General features: G+C 47.1%; 1 protein-coding gene across 2 annotated transcripts in view; it reads left to right on the top strand.

Moving 5' to 3' along the window:
- Positions 1-16,120, top strand: part of PSME4 (proteasome activator subunit 4) — a 294,381-nt gene that overhangs the window by 159,737 nt on the left and 118,524 nt on the right. For both annotated transcript variants that reach the window (XM_063918650.1, XM_063918651.1), the window contains 5 exons: positions 43-132; positions 883-947; positions 1,065-1,215; positions 2,369-2,467; positions 3,274-3,343. In XM_063918650.1, coding sequence (XP_063774720.1) covers positions 43-132; positions 883-947; positions 1,065-1,215; positions 2,369-2,467; positions 3,274-3,343 — 475 coding nt within the window. The remainder of the gene's footprint in view (positions 1-42; positions 133-882; positions 948-1,064; positions 1,216-2,368; positions 2,468-3,273; positions 3,344-16,120) is intronic.

A 16,120-nucleotide genomic window follows, 5' to 3' on the forward strand; every position in this document is an offset into this window, starting at 1 on the left:
GGTTCTGTGTGTTTGACGTTCCGGATTTATCTCCCCAAACAGATCACATTCCAATTTATTGCAACATTTTCCACTTTGGTGCCTTTAGTAGATTGCTCATCAGTACTTCAGGAGAGAAATGATCTTTCAGAAGTAAGTGACCATATGTGTGATGACTGGAAATGTGTCTGTAGTCACCTATTAAATGATTCCTTGAGTGACGAGTTCACATTTGAAATTTTTATTTTAATTTCTTTTAAACACATAATTTTTTTATTGTTTATTTGTATAGCATTGACTTATACACATCCCACCGAAACATAGTCTTAATTTCCCTACCACACCAATACAAATTAGGGTCCTCCTTGTCACCTACCAGTATGATTTTGGACTATGTGGTTAAACTGGAGGACCCACGCAAACACTGGGATAACATATAAACTACTCACAGATAGTGCCCTGGTCAGACAGGACCCATTGCTGTGTTACATTAACGCACCTGTCTGAGAAAGTCATTGCCATCATCACAAATATTACCATTGTACATAAATCTGCTATTTACACCTTGCCCAGAAGTCAGTCTTCAAAGCCCATGGCACCTGTGAATTGGCATCTTTTTTGTGTGTAGACAAAGCACCAACCAATCAGCTTCTGTTATTTTACATGCTGTTTTTTTTGAAAAATGACAGGTAAGAGCTGATTGGTTGGTAACTTATCTCTCTCTCTCTCTCTCTCTCTCTCTCTGCATTGATAAATATCCCCCCTTTATCTATCTCCATTTTATTTCCCGCCAAGCTGTGTTAAATATCCTTTTGTAAAAGAAACATAGATTTATTGAGACATTTATGAAAGTGAGCACATCAAGTTCCAGTGTAATCTGCAGGCGTGCGTTTGTCTTGTCAGGTGGAGAGGGAGCTGTGCTCGGCTAGTGCAGAGTTTGAAGATTTTGTGCTGCAGTTTATGGACAGGTGAGATCGTTTTTTTCATATACATTTGCAAAAAAACCCCCACAACAATCTATTTTACCGTTTGTGTGTGTTTATGTAAATACACTTGTTTTATACTGGCCTTTTCTGTATTGTCAGGTGTTTTGCGCTCATTGAAAGCAGCGCTCTGGAACAAACACGAGAAGAGACCGAGACAGAGAAGATGACCCACTTAGAAAGTCTGGTGGAACTGGGCCTGTCCTCAACTTTCAGTACAATCCTCACTCAGTGTTCCAAAGAGATATTTAAGGTGGGGCAAACTGTTTTACTAATCCATCTACCACTTTGTCCAGATGAGTGGCATAAGCCATAAGTGAAGGACAGAAACGCACGTGGCGGAAGAGGGCACCTGCTTGTGAGAGCTTACAGTGTAAAAGAGATGGACAGACAGACAGGGGTGACACAGAGGGGAGAGACAGTAACCATGGAGTAGTGGGTTTGGATAAGAGCTGGAAGGTTTTGATGAAGTGGGTCTTGAGCTGGTTTGAAGCTTTGTATAGAGGTGGAAAGTTTGATAGAGAGAGTTCCATAACTAAGGTGGAACCGCACAGGCAAAATCTTGGAGTCCGGACTTAGAAAAAGTAATTATTTGGGAGGAGAGGCAGTATTCATTTGTGGAGTGAAGTGATGGGTGGGAGTGTGAAGGAAGATGAGGTCAGGGACTGTGAGAAGCTTGAATTGAGTTCTGAAGGGATGCAGTGTGGGGCTTGTAGGAGAGGGGAGGCAGATGTGGAATTATGCACGGTTTCCATTATAAACCTAAAAGATGTGGTGATACTCCTTGTCTCTCGTACAAGAGAATAGTTTGACATGTAGGCACTTTGATACCTCTCTTGTGAAAATGTTACAGGTGGGTCAGTGGTGATTGCAAAAACTATTTGAATAATTTGCTGTCTGTGGGGTGATTTATCAAAGCGTGGAGAGAGATAAAGTACTAACCAACCAGCTCCTAACTGCCATGTTACAGGCTGTGTTTGAAAAATTGACAGGAAATGATTGGTTGGTCCTTTATCTCTATCCACTTTATCTACAGGCTTTGATAAATCTCCCCCTCTATCTGAAGAAATATCTTCCTCCAGGAAGGCAGCGAAATAACCTCAGCTGTTAGATATTATTTCCATAAGACCATTATGAATGCCCCTGTAATCAACCTTTCTGTATTCTGTAATGTAATGCTCTGAGAACATGTATATACAGATCACCCATGTGTAAGAACATATCACAGACTTTACGCTACTCTCACGGCTTAATATGCGTAATGTATCTGACCACGCCATGAAAAACCTAGGCATGTAGTTCCTGATACGTTTTTTTCTACCCGGATAACACCTACAGTATGTATCTGTATTACTGTGCATACTATGTTCTTTGAATGTAATTCCTTATTCTCTCTCATGTTGCAGGTTGCCCTGGAGAAAGTTTTTAACTTTGCCGTGTCCAACATATTTGAGACGAGGGTGTCTGGCAGAATGGTGGCGGATCTCTGCCGCGCCGCTGTCAAGGTACAGATATTTTCTGTTTGTAAGAAGAAACCAAACCCCTTGGCTAAATGCTGCTTTGTACAGATGTATGCGCACATTACAGCTTGTCTCGTCCAGGTATCACATAACGCCTGCCAGATATTATTTCCGTTCACTAAGCCACTAATTGTACCCATGGTTTCTTCATGTGTGCAATCTGCCTGTCTTTGGGCATATTCTAATGAATATGATAGTAATAGAATGTTATACTGTATATTCCGCTGCGCTGGGGAAGAAATCGTCTTATTTCTTTTATGAGATATTACAGAGCTGCAATTATAATGCGGTAGAAAATGTTTTGTCTGTATTGAAGAAGTGTTCTCTGTTCATTTATGCCCTGCCATTCTGTACAGGGCTTCCATACAGAAGGTGATTGTTGTCCCTGGCATATGCTGGATCACTCAGTCTGTGTCGCCTCGCAACACTGTCCGTTGCTGCTCTGTCCCATTCAACCCCCTTCCTCATCTCCCCCTCCCTCTGCCTCTCGCACCCATCGTACACACACACCCATCCTATACTTACCCTGTTCCCAGCGTCCTGGCTCGTAGTCCTCTCCACCATTCAGCCTGTTCTGTCTCCCTAACCATGGTGGCGTATTGGGCGGGTAGCGCACATGCCACAGCTCCCCCTTGGGCAGTCATGTTGGAGACGAGACGGACCTTTTCAGAATTCTTACAGATTTTGTATAACTGCTTCACAGAAGCGTACTGGACATTAGAAGGAGTAAGAAAGATCACTCTGTATTACGCTGTACGTATTAATGTATTCTTTATTAACTCTTTTTGCAGTGTTGCCCTGTGGAATCTCTGAAGCTCTTCCTGCCTCACTGCTGCAGTGTTATAACTCATCTCACTAGTAGTAAGTGCCGATTCTTTCTGCTTTATCTACATATCTCGTATTGTAATGTTTCCGTGTGCGCCTCGGGCAAAACACGAGGCTGTCATTACAAAAAGTATCGCATTCCTCTTTCTGGAATATTGTTTTATTCATAAAGAATTCTAGAAAATCTATCATAAAATGTGGCTTTTAATAGAGCTCCAATTATGGTCCCCATGAGCTTTGCACTTTCCGTGGTTAGAGTGGAAGGACCCCTCTTGACAAAATGGTGGGTTTGACTCTCTCCCAGAGTGTTTGATTGGCGATTAGCTTAGTATTCTTTTTTTTAAATCAAGTAGTTTTTATTGAGTTTTATGTCACAAACAAACAAAACAAAACATCAACATTGAAATTTAACTATAACTTTAACAGTTGCCATCAATAAACCGATTTTTTCAATCACATTTTGGTGTGCGTGTTATTTCTTATCATATATAGTTACATATATATATCCATGACGAGGAGTATCCATAGTTTTACAATGTCGCTCATGTGCTTAATACTTGTTCGCCCAGCCCTGCGCCACCCCAGCGGCCCCACATCTCCGTAAACCGAGAGGTGGAACCCCGTATTTTATACATATGTCTCTCATGGCGAATTACCTCGTTCACCAACGCCCTCCAGTGCTCCACCCTAGGTATATCAGCAGAGAACCAGACCCTAGCAATAACCACCTTAGCTAGCGTTGTGAGACACAGGACATATTTGTACAGCAAAACAGAGTGCGTCTCCTCCAAATCTAGCCCAAATAAACATATGCCAGGATCTAATGTAGGAAGGGACGGTGCTGTCATGACTACATCACACCAAACTCTATGCCAGAAAAGGGAAATCTCAGGGCAGTCCCACAATAAGTGCCAAAATCCGGCATCAGCTGCCTGACACCTGGGGCAGTTAGAATCTTCCCTAAGACCAGCCCTCTGCATACTAATCGGAGTGCGATAGGACCTGTGTAGAATGTAGAAAAAAACCTGCTTATACCTTATACATGGAGTAGTGTATTTAAGTGAACTCATAATCTGAAGCCACTGCTCTTGGGACAATTGCCCTAAGTCAGTCTCCCATTTAGTACGGAGATTGTTTAATAGATCGGGATAGCTATTGTTATTTAGAGCAGCATATATGGTAGACACCTTCCCCCTCCGGCTCATTGAAGCAAGCAGCGTTTTAACAGGTGAGTCAGCAATCGATGGTGGGCCGTGAGGGAATTGGGTCTGTATAGCATGTCTAAGCCGAAAGTATCGGAACATAACTGTGTTAGGCACATCAAATTCGATCTTTAGTTGCTGAAATGACTTCAGCACTCCACCGTGGTATAGCTGACCCAGTGCCACTACTCCCCTAGCAATCCATATGTTATCTAGCGACATCTCATATAGCTCAGGGTATGCACTGTTGAACCACAATGGAGTACAGGTATCATGTCCCTCCCAGTCATACAAAGTGTGCGCATAACGCCAAATAAGCAAGGCTTGACGCAACAAGGGAGGCATGCCAGACGTTGAGAGACCAGAAAGGAGAAGTTGAAGAGGAGAGAGAGAGAAAGCAGGAGAGCACTCCGTCCGCTCAGCCAGAAACCCCCTCATCGTATCCCCCAGAGAGTCCCCAGTCCATTCACTCAGATGGGCCAGCTGAGTGGCCACATAGTACAGTCTGAGATCTGGGAGGCTTGCTCCGCCAGACATCTGAGATCTGCACATCGTTCTTATAGAGACCCGCGCCTGCCTGCCACTCCATATAAATGAGGATAAAACTCCCTCAATAACAGTAAAGATTTTCTTGGGAAGGTAGACCGGGGAATTCTGTAGAGCATAGAGAAACTTTGGCTGCATCACCATTTTAAATAAATTGACCCTACCCAGGACAGACAACGGTAATTTTTTCCAGCTATGTGCCTTTTCTTTAAATGTCGCTAGTATGGGGTCAATATTTTGGGCCATATAGCTACGCGCCATAGGAGTAATCCAGATGCCTAGATATTTGAATCGCAGTGTCCATTGCAAAGGATACGCCCCCTGTGTGTTTTCGGGAAGAAGGCCAGAGATAGGAAAAATGTGGGATTTGTCCCAGTTAATTAGCAGACCGGAAAAGATACCAAAATTCTCCACTACATGTAATGCTGTACGTAGGGAGTCATCAGAGTCCTGCAGGAAAAGTAGCATGTCATCCGCGTATAACGCCACCACATCCACATGTCCCCCAATCTCAACTCCCCTGACCCCGCCATTACCTCGCAGCAGGACGGCCAACGGCTCCACGGCCATCGCAAACAGTGCAGGAGACAGGGGGCAGCCCTGTCGAGTGCCCCTCTCCAGTGCAAAAAGCTCAGACGTGAAACCATTGGCCGTCACACGAGCCACGGGCAAGGAATACAATAATTGGATAAAGCCAATAAAACGAGGACCAAAGGCAAATTTCTCCAGCACCCCCCATAGGTACCTCCACTCTACGGAGTCGAACGCTTTGGCCGCATCAAGGGACACCACCACCGCGTCCGATCCCCCCACATCATTTCTCTGGAGATGGCAGAACAATCTACGTAAATTTTGGGCCGTGGACTTACCCGGCATAAAGCCCGTCTGGTCTGGATGAATTATCGTTGTAATTACCGAATTCAATCGAGATGCCAAGATTTTTGCCAATATTTTTACATCAGTGTTGAGGAGGGAAATGGGTCGATAGGACTCGGGGAGCAGGGGGTCTTTCCCTGGTTTCAGCAGGACAATTATATTGGCCTCGGCCATAGAACGCGGGAGGGCCCCACCCTTTAAGAGTAGTTCAAACAGTTGTAGGAGATAGGGGGCAAAAAAAGTAATGTATTTTTTATAGACCTCGCCCGGGAGTCCATCCGATCCCGGTGCCTTAGACGCCGGGAGAGACAGGATCGCGGCCTCCACCTCCTCCACCGTGATAGGCGCATCCAGAGCCCCAGAGTCCTCCCGGGACAAGCATGGCAAGGCCAACTGAGCCAAAAAATCCCCCAGCTGATCATCAGAGTAATCGGCTCGGGAGGCATAGAGCGAGGTATAGTATCTACGGAAAGTCTCCGCCACCTTTGATCCAGAGTAACACATTTGGCCAGCAGAGTTTTTCACACACTGAATTACTGTTCTAGGGGAGTCAGATCGGGCCAAAAAGGCCAAATAGCTGCCATTCATCTCAGCCCGAAAATACTGCTCATGTCCCGCAAAAAGGAGTCTACGTCTGGATTTCTCAAATAAACAATCCGACCACTCATTCTGCGCGTTCTTCCACAACAATTCATCAGACCGCAAATGGGTATTAAGATATTGAGATTCCAACTGCTGGCACAAATATTCCAACCGCATCTCCTCCCTTTTACTGAACGCTTTAACTTCAGAGATCCGCTTTTTAAAGGAGCCCCGCAGAAACGCCTTAAAAGCATCATGCTTCATTGTCAGAACACTGTATAGTGAATTATCTTCCTGGAACCCTTCCCAGGCGGCCACCAGATCCTCACCCTTCCCCAGCAGAGTCAACCAAAAGGGATTAAGCTTCCACATTTTTGCTCCCCGCTCCCAACCTATATTAACTGTGACTAAAACAGGAGAATGATCCGATATGCCCCTAGGGAGATAATCCACCGCCAGCACGTCCGGGGACAAACCATGGGAGACCAACACCAAATCAATACGAGAAAAAGCGTGATGGGTAGCGGATTGACAGGAGAACTGAGTGGCCGCGGGATTTCGACATCTCCATATATCCACCAGCCCCATCTCCCCCACCAGTCTTGCGAATGAGGTAGGGGACGCCATGGGAGGGGAAGATGCAACCGACTCCCTCCACCTGTCCATGCCACCATCCATGACATTGTTAAAATCTCCCAGACATATCACAGGGGTAGCAGGGGACCGGGCCAGAAAACGGGCAGCGTGCCGGAGGACCTCATTGTTATATGGCGGGGGGACATATACTGCTAATATATTAAACAGTCGGCTGTTAATATGGGCTCGTAGGAAGACGTACCTGCCATATTGGTCAGTTTCACATTCATCCATATGAAATTGTACGGACTTTTTAATCATTACAGAAACGCCTCTTGCATTGCTAGAGAAGGTGGAATGATACACGTGACTGACCCATGGTTTTCTAAGCGCCAACACTCTACCTCCATGCAAATGTGTTTCAGAAAGACAAATTATGTCTGCCTGATATTTTTTAACCTGAGTCAGGACTAACGATCTTTTGATTTTTTCATTCAATCCCCGAACGTTCCAGCTGAGCAGACGGAGCCCCTCAGAAACAGTAGACATAGAAATCATACCGGAGAGGGATAACAGGATAGGTTAAAGAGACATATAGCAGAGCCTGGCATCGCAGCATATCAACGTTGAGCCAACAGTACATAGGGACAGGAATAACCAGTCCCCCTACGTTCCTGGAGGCATATGAGCACAAAGCAACATAATGCAGAGAATACGCGTCTTTGCAAAATACGCACAGAGCTAAAAAGTGATGGCTTGGAAAAAAATAAACTAACCCCCCCCGCACCCACCCTGTATCACCTAATAACGCAGTGTAGCAGAACACACACATAGTCAAAAATTGATGGCATGAAAAAAAAAAAACTAACCCCCCCCGCACCCACCCTGTATCACCTTGCGAACATAAGGTATACCTGGATCCCATAACTCCCACCAAAGTAACTAAGCTAAGGGATAGGGGCCTAACTAAGATCCCAAAGAAATGCCCCTACACTATCTTCGGCATAAACTCTCCTCAGAATACCAGTAGAAGTATTACCCTAACCCTGGAAAAATAAAAAAAGAAGGAAGAAAATGAAAAGAAAAAACATAACTAGCAGCGTACCCCAACATATAAAAAACGAGACTGAGATTAATATCAACATTAGGCTGCTCAGCATTGCCCCCCTAGTACTTTGCATATATATCCACAGCATGATTAGCGTATCGTGATTTGAAACAGTTAGTCTTAGCCAGCAATAAGAAAGTAACAGATCAACAAATGTATGATATTACATCAACGAGGAGGACGAGGCTGTCGTTCCAACCATGCAGCAGCATCTTGAGGAGTGGAGAAGAAATGAGTGGTGTTATCGGACACCACCCTCAATTTGGCCGGAAACAGCATTGAGTATTGTATATTGCGGTCACGGAGTTGACGCTTAACATGCAGAAACTGTGATCTACTCTTTTGCACCTCCAGGGCAAAGTCAGGGAAAACAGATATATTATGTCCATCTAGTTGGATAGGGCCCTGTGTCCGGGCCATGCGGAGTATAGCGTCACGGTCCTTAAAATGTAGGAAACGAGCAATAAATGTTCTAGCCGGAGCCCCGGGTGGTGGCGGTCTAGGCGGGAGCCTGTGCGCTCGTTCCACCGCGAATTGAGAGGTAAATGCTTCTTTGCCAAATAATTTAATAAGCCAATTTTCCAGAAAGGATTCCGGGGAGGTGCCCTCTGCCCTCTCAGGGAGCCCAACAAACCGAACGTTGTTGCGCCGTAGTCTCCCCTCGATATCGGACATTTTGCTCTGCATAGATATCACCTGGGTAGATAGGTCGGCCACTTTCAATTGTAAGGGTGATGTAGTGTCTTCCAGAGCTGATATCCGATGCTCAGTTTCACCCACTCTTTCCCGGATTTTTTGTAGATCCTGTCTTAGGAGAGAGACGTCCGCCTGGACTTGCCCAATCTTGTCTGTGACCCTTTGCTCAGACGCAAAAATGGCCTGTAGTATTTGCTGGGTAGACTGAACCTGCTCAGTGGGGTCAGGGGCAGCGACCTCAGCCGCAGGCGGGGATGGGTCAGTGTCACCCTGCTTTGCCGAATGAGTTGCCTGTTGCGACCTAGCGAATTTCTCCAGTTTTGCAGCGGCGCTCGCAGCGCTCTGACCTCCTTTCACCATTGCAGCACTGGACGCGAAGTCAGGACCCCAAGGATATTACAGCAAAAAAGTCTCTGAGCAGTATCAGGTCAGCACAGGTGCTGGAGCCGCTCGGATCGGGCAAGTATGATAAATAATAATGTAGCAAAGTAGAGCAGGCTTATGAGCACACCACAGAATAGGTTGTATGCAGAGAATAGGAGACTAGCTGATTCAGCACAAGAGCAAAACTATGTGGTTATTGCAGGTTTGCAGGGAGCATATAAGGACTGTGCTGTTTCCTTCCTTATTATTGCTCTCTATTCCCCTCCTTCTTCTGTATATTCAGGAACTCCTCAGTGGATGTAGGGGGAGTAATATTTTTGTATTTTATATATATTTTCTTTTTTTGTTTTTTTTGTTTTATTGGGGCACCACACTTTTGGTCATTTATTAAGCCCAGGAGGGAGATATAGAGGAAGCTCCAGCCACAGCTCAATTTACTGTACTGCACCACCAGATGGCGCTGAGAGACCAGTTTCACATACGGAGACTAGAAAAAAGAAAAGAGGATGGCGGCTTCGCGGGCTTTCCTCCCCGCACTCACCCGCCCGCCGGGTCTTCTGGCAGGTACCGCTGCTCCCAGCCGTCAGTCAGGATCTCCTCCGTCTCCGATCCCCAGCTGGGGGATCACTGCAGGGCCGCCGTCAGGAGCGTTGTCGCGTGTCTTACGCGTCTTCCCTCTAGCTCCGGCACGCAGAGAGGCAGGGAGCCGGGCCAGCACACTGGAGGGGTCTGATATAAGGAGCCGCTTCACGCTCCCGGCCAGCGCGGATGACAGCAGGGGCAGCACACCTTCCTATGCCTGCAGGTAGATCCCAGGAGTCACGGGTTAGGGGAAAAAGGATATTTTAGCAGGATTATTATGGAGAGCTAGAGCTGCACACTGCTACTCCATTCCGATCCAAGCCACGCCCCCGATTAGCTTAGTATTCTTAACCTGATTATCCATCATCACCATTATCCTTCATCATCTTTTTATGTAGCGCCACCAAGTGGCCTTAGTTCTCTATAGGCAAAATATTACATTGAGACTCAACCAATTCAATGTGAGCAGTATAAAGAGGATAATGAAACCATAAAATATGACCAGAAAGTGAGTGGTGTTGAAGAAAGTATCACGCAGAGCGCACTGGAGACAGGGATAGAACAAGAGGTTGGGGGCCTTGCTTGTGAGTGTTTACAGACCAACGGAGCCAGGGACGATATAGGAGGTGAGCTGGGTAGAATAGAAGAGGAGGGGAGAGCAGAGGGTTAAGTGTGATGAGAGCTGATTATGAACAATGAGTTTTCAGATGTTTGAAGTAACCAAGGAACTAGGAAGTCACCTCTTACTTTGCATTATGACCAATAAGCCTAATTGCCAAAAGGGCGTAATTTATGCAACGTAAAGCACACACTTTTAACTGAGATGGTTAACGGAATAATCCTAGGATGGAAGGTCTCCTGTACAGCTATCTGCTACACCAATTCTCCTATAGCATCAAACAATTTGTCTGGTCATTACACCTTAGCAGAAGTACATCTCGCGGTTACACAACCTGTGTACACTGAGCATAGAACTTTGCTGAAGGGTTACATAACCTGTTCTTTGACATGGTGTTTCTTACCCACAGAGATACTGGGGTGTAGGTGATGTGTGCATCTTGTTACATCCAAAATGCTCTGCTTTTATAGCAAATCCGCTAAATGAGTGTTAATGATGTATAAATACTTTTCTCTAACGTCCTAGAGGATGCTGGGGACTCTGTAAGGACCATGGGGAATAGACGGGCTCCGCAGGAGACATGGGCACTTTAAGAAAGACTTTGGATTCTGGGTGTGCACTGGCTACTCCCTCTATGCCCCTCCTCCAGACCTCAGTTTTAGACTGTGCCCAGAGGAAGATGGGTGCACTGCAGGGAGCTCTCCTGAGTTCCCTGCTAAGAAAGCATTTTTGTTAGGATTTTTTCTTATTATCAGGGAGCACTGCTGGCAACAGGCTCCCTGCATCGAGGGACTGAGGAGAGAGGAGCAGACCTACTTAAATGATAGGCTCTGCTTCTCGGCTACTGGACACCATTAGCTCCAGAGGGAGTGGAACACAGGTTCGTCCTGGGCGTTCATCCCAGAGCCGCGCCGCCGTTCTCCTCACAGAGCCAGAAGAAACAAAGAAAGAAGACGTCTGAGGCGGCAGAAGCCTTCGGGTGCTTCACTGAGGTAACGCACGGCAGCTGTGCGCCATTGCTCCATTACACCTCACACATTCCGGTCACTGTAAGGGTGCAGGGCGCAGGGGGGGCGCCCTGGGCAGCAATAAATACCTCTCCTATGGCAAAATAACCTATATACATGTACAGGTAGGCACTGTACATGTATAGAAAAGAGCCCCCGCCATATTTTACAAACTTTGAGCGGGACAAAAGCCCGCCGCCGAGGGGGTGGGGCTTCTCCCTCAGCACTCACCAGCGCCATTTTTTCTTCACAGCACCGCTGAGAGGAAGCTCCCCGGACTCTCCCCTGCTTGACACATGGTGACAGAAGGGTTTTAAAGTAGAGGGGGGGCACATAATTGGCAAATATATATACTACAGCGCTACTGGGTAAACATTCTGTGTTTTTTCTCCAGGGTTATATAGCGCTGGGGTGTGTGCTGGCTTACTCTCTCTCTGTCTCTCCAAAGGGCCTAAGGGGGATCCTGTCTTCAGAAAAGAGATTCCCTGTGTGTGTGGGAGTGTGTCGGTACGCGTGTGTCGACATGTTTGACGATGAAGGCTCGCCTAAGGCGGAGTGCATGAATGTCGGGTCGCAGTCGGCACCGCCGACACCGGACTGGGTGGATATGTGGAATGTCTTGAATGCTAATGTAAATTTATTGCATAAGAGATTAGACCAGACTGAGGCTAGGGATCAGTCAGGTTGTCAGATCCCAGTGGCACCAGGACCTTCTGGGTCTCAGAAACGCACATTATCCCAGATCACTGACACAGATACCGACACAGATTCAGATTCTAGTGTCGACTATGAGGATGCAAAATTACAGCCAAAAGTGGATAAAGGTATTCGTTGCATGATTGTTGCGATTAAAGAGGTTTTGCATATCATTGAAGAACCCCCTGTCCCAGACACGAGGGTGCACATGTATAAAGAGAAAAAACCTGAGGTCACTTTTCCGTCCTCATTTGAGCTAAGCGAATTGTGCGAAAAGGCTTGGGAATCTCCAGACAGGAGACTACAAGTTCCCAAAAGGATTCTTATGGCGTATCCCTTCCCACAAAAGGATCGGATACGATGGGAATCTTCGCCTAAAGTAGACAAGGCGTTGACACGCTTATCCAAGAAGGTGGCACTGCCTTCTCAGGATACGGCTACCCTCAAAGATCCTGCTGATCGTAAGCAGAAGGTTACCATGAAGTACATTTACACACATTCCGGTACATTTGTTAGACCGGCAATGGCATCGGCCTGGGTTTGTAGTGCTGTCGCAGCATGGACTGATTCCTTATCTTATGAGATTGATGCCCTAGATAAGGATACCATTCTAATGACCCTAGCGCATATCAAGGATGCTGCATTATATATGAGGGATGCACAAAGAGACATTTGTTTACTGAGCTCCAGAATAAATGCTATGTCTGTTTCTGCTAGGCGACTCTTGTGGACCCGACAGTGGACGGTGGATGCCGACTCAAAGCGGCATATGGAGTCGTTACCGTACAAGGGGGAGGAGTTGTTTGGAGAAGGCCTCTCGGACCTGGTCTCTACTGCTACAGCTGGTAAATCAAATTTTTTACCTTATGTTCCCCCGCAGCATACTAAGAAGGTGCCTCATTATCAAATGCAGTCCTTTCGTTCAAATTAAAGCAAGAAGGTACGGGGTCCTTTCTTACCAGAAAAAAAGCTGCACACAGCTCCCCTCCGTCTGCAAAATCCACCGCATGATGCTGGGGCTCCCCTGGTGGAGCCGGCTCAGGTGGGGGCATGTCTTCGAGTTTTCAGCCACGTCTGGGTTCGCTCACAGGTGGATCCCTGGGCAATAGAGATTGTTTCTCAGGGATACAGGCTGGAATTCGAAGAGATGCCTCCTCGCCGGTTTTTCAAATCGGCTCTGCCGGCTTCTCCGTCAGAGAGGGAGTTAGTGTGATCTGCTATTCAAAAATTGTATCTTCAGCAGGTGATAGTCAGGGTTCCTCTTCTCCAGCAAGGAAAGGGGTATTACTCAACCCTGTTTGTGGTCCCGAAACCGGACGGTTCGGTCAGACCCATTTTGAATCTAAAATCCCTGAACCTGTACTTAAAATGGTTCAAGTTCAAGATGGAATCGCTCAGAGCGGTCATCGCCAGCCTGGAGGGGGGGGATTGGATGGTTTCCCTGGACATAAAGGATGCATACCTTCATGTTCCGATTTTTCCTCCTCACCAGGCGTTCCTGAGATTTGCGGTACAGGACTGTCATTACCAATTTCAGACGTTGCCGTTTGGGCTTTCCACAGCCCCGAGAATTTTCACCAAGATAATGGCGGAAATGATGGAGCTCCTGCGCAAGCAGGGTGTCACAATTATCCCATACTTGGACGATCTCCTCATAAAGGCGAGATCCCGAGAGAAGTTACTGAACAGCGTGTCACTGTCTGTGAGAACGTTGCAGCAGCACGGCTAGATTTTCAATATTCCGAAGTCCCAGCTGGTTCCTACAACGCGTCTGACCTTTTTTGGCCTGGTTCTGGACACAGAACAGAAAAAGGTTTGTCTTCCGATGGAAAAGGCTCTGGAGCTCATGACTCTGGTCAAGGACCTGTTGAAGCCAAAAAAGGTTTCAGTGCATCACTGTACTCGAGTCCTGGGGAAGATGGTGGCATCTTACGAGGCCATTCCCTTCGAAAAGGTTCCATGCGAAGACTTTTCAATGGGACATACTGGACAAGTGGTCCGGGTCTCATCTACAGATGTATCAAAAGATCACCTTGTCTCCCAGAGCCAGGGTGTCTCTCCTGTGGTGGCTACACAGTGCTCACCACTTAGAGGGTCGCAGGTTCGGCATTCAAGATTGGATCCTGGTGACCACGGACGCAAGCCTCCGAGGTTGGGGTGCAGTCACTCTGGGAAGAAATTTTCAAGGTCTCTGGTCAAGTCTAGAGACTTGTCTCCACATCAATGTCCTGGAGTTGAGGGCCATATACAACTCCCTACGTCAAGCGGAGGCATTACTTCGGGACAAACCTGTTCTGGTTCAGTCGGACAATGTCACACCAGTGGCTCATGTAAACCGCCAAGGCGGCACAAGGAGCAGAGTGGCTATGACAGAGGCCACCAGGATTCTAAGCTGGGCGGAAGGTCATGTAAGTGCACTGTCAGCAGTGTTCATCCCGGGGGTGGACAACTGGGAAGCGGACTTCCTTAGCAGACACGACCTGCATCCGGGAGAGTGGGGACTTCATCAGGAAGTCTTCGCACAGATCGCGGGTCGGTGGGGACTGCCTCAGATAGACATGATGGCGTCCCGGCTCAACAAGAAGCTAAAGAGGTATTGCGCCAGGTCAAGAGACCCTCAGGCGGTAGCGGTAGACGCTTTGGTGACACATGGGTGTTCAGATAGGTCTATGTGTTCCCTCCTCTGCCTCTCATACCCAAGGTGTTGAGAATAATAAGACAAAGAAGGGTGAAAACAATCCTCATTGTACCAGATTGGCCACGAAGGACTTGGTATCCGGATCTGCAAGAGTTGCTCACAGAAGATCCGTGGCCTCTTCCTCTAAGGCAGGACCTGCTGCAGCAGGGGCCCTGTCTGTTCCAAGACTTACCGCGGCTGCGTTTGACGGCATGGCGGTTGAACACCGGATCCTAGCAGAAAAAGGTATTCCGGAGGAAGTCATTCCTACCCTGATCAAGGCTAGGAAGGACGTGACATTGAAACATTATCACCTTATATGGCGAAAATATGTTTCTTGGTGTGAGGCCAGGACTGCTCCTACGGAGGAGTTTCATTTGGGCCGTCTCCTTCACTTCCTTCAAACTGGAGTGAATTTGGGCCTAAAATTAGGGTCCATAAAGGTTCAAATTTCGGCCTTATCCATTTTCTTTCAAAAATAATTGACTTCTCTTCCTGAAGTACAGACATTTGTGAAGGGAGTGCTGCATATTCAGCCTCCTTTTGTACCTCGGGTGGCGCCTTGGGATCTTAACGTGGTGTTAAGTTTCCTTAAGTCACATTGGTTTGAACCACTCAAAACGGTGGAGTTGAAATCTCACTTGGAAGGTGGTCATGTTGCTAGCATTGGCTTCGGCTAGGCGAGTCTCGGAATTTGCGGCTTTATCACATAAAAGCCCCTATCTGGTTTTTCATGTGGATAGGGCGGAATTGCGGACTCGTCCTCAATTCCTACCTAAAGTGGTTTCATCCTTTCATATGAATCAACCTATTGTTGTGCCTGTGGCTACGAGTGACTTGGAGGATTCAGAGTCCCTGGATGTGGTCAGGGCTTTGAAAATTTACGTGGCCAGAACGGCTAGGATCAGAAAAACAGAAGCACTATTTGTCCTGTATGCAGCCAACAAGGTTGGCGCTTCTGCTTCAATGCAGACTATTGCTCGCTGGATCTGTAACACGATTCAGCAGACACATTCTACGGCAGGATTGCCATTGCCTAAATCGGTTAAGGCCCATTCCACTAGGAAGGTGGGCTCTTCTTGGGCGGCTGCCCGAGGGGTTTCGGCATTACAGTTGTGCCGAGCAGCTACTTGGTCGGGGTCAAACACCTTTGCAAAGTTCTATAAGTTTGATACCCTGGCTGAGGAGGACCTCCTGTTTGCTCAATCGGTGCTGCAGAGTCATCCGCACTCTCCCGCCCGTTTGGAAGCTTTGGTATAATC

The sequence above is a fragment of the Pseudophryne corroboree genome, chromosome 4 (assembly GCF_028390025.1).
Source record: "Pseudophryne corroboree isolate aPseCor3 chromosome 4, aPseCor3.hap2, whole genome shotgun sequence".
In the NCBI taxonomy this organism is placed as follows: domain Eukaryota; kingdom Metazoa; phylum Chordata; class Amphibia; order Anura; family Myobatrachidae; genus Pseudophryne; species Pseudophryne corroboree.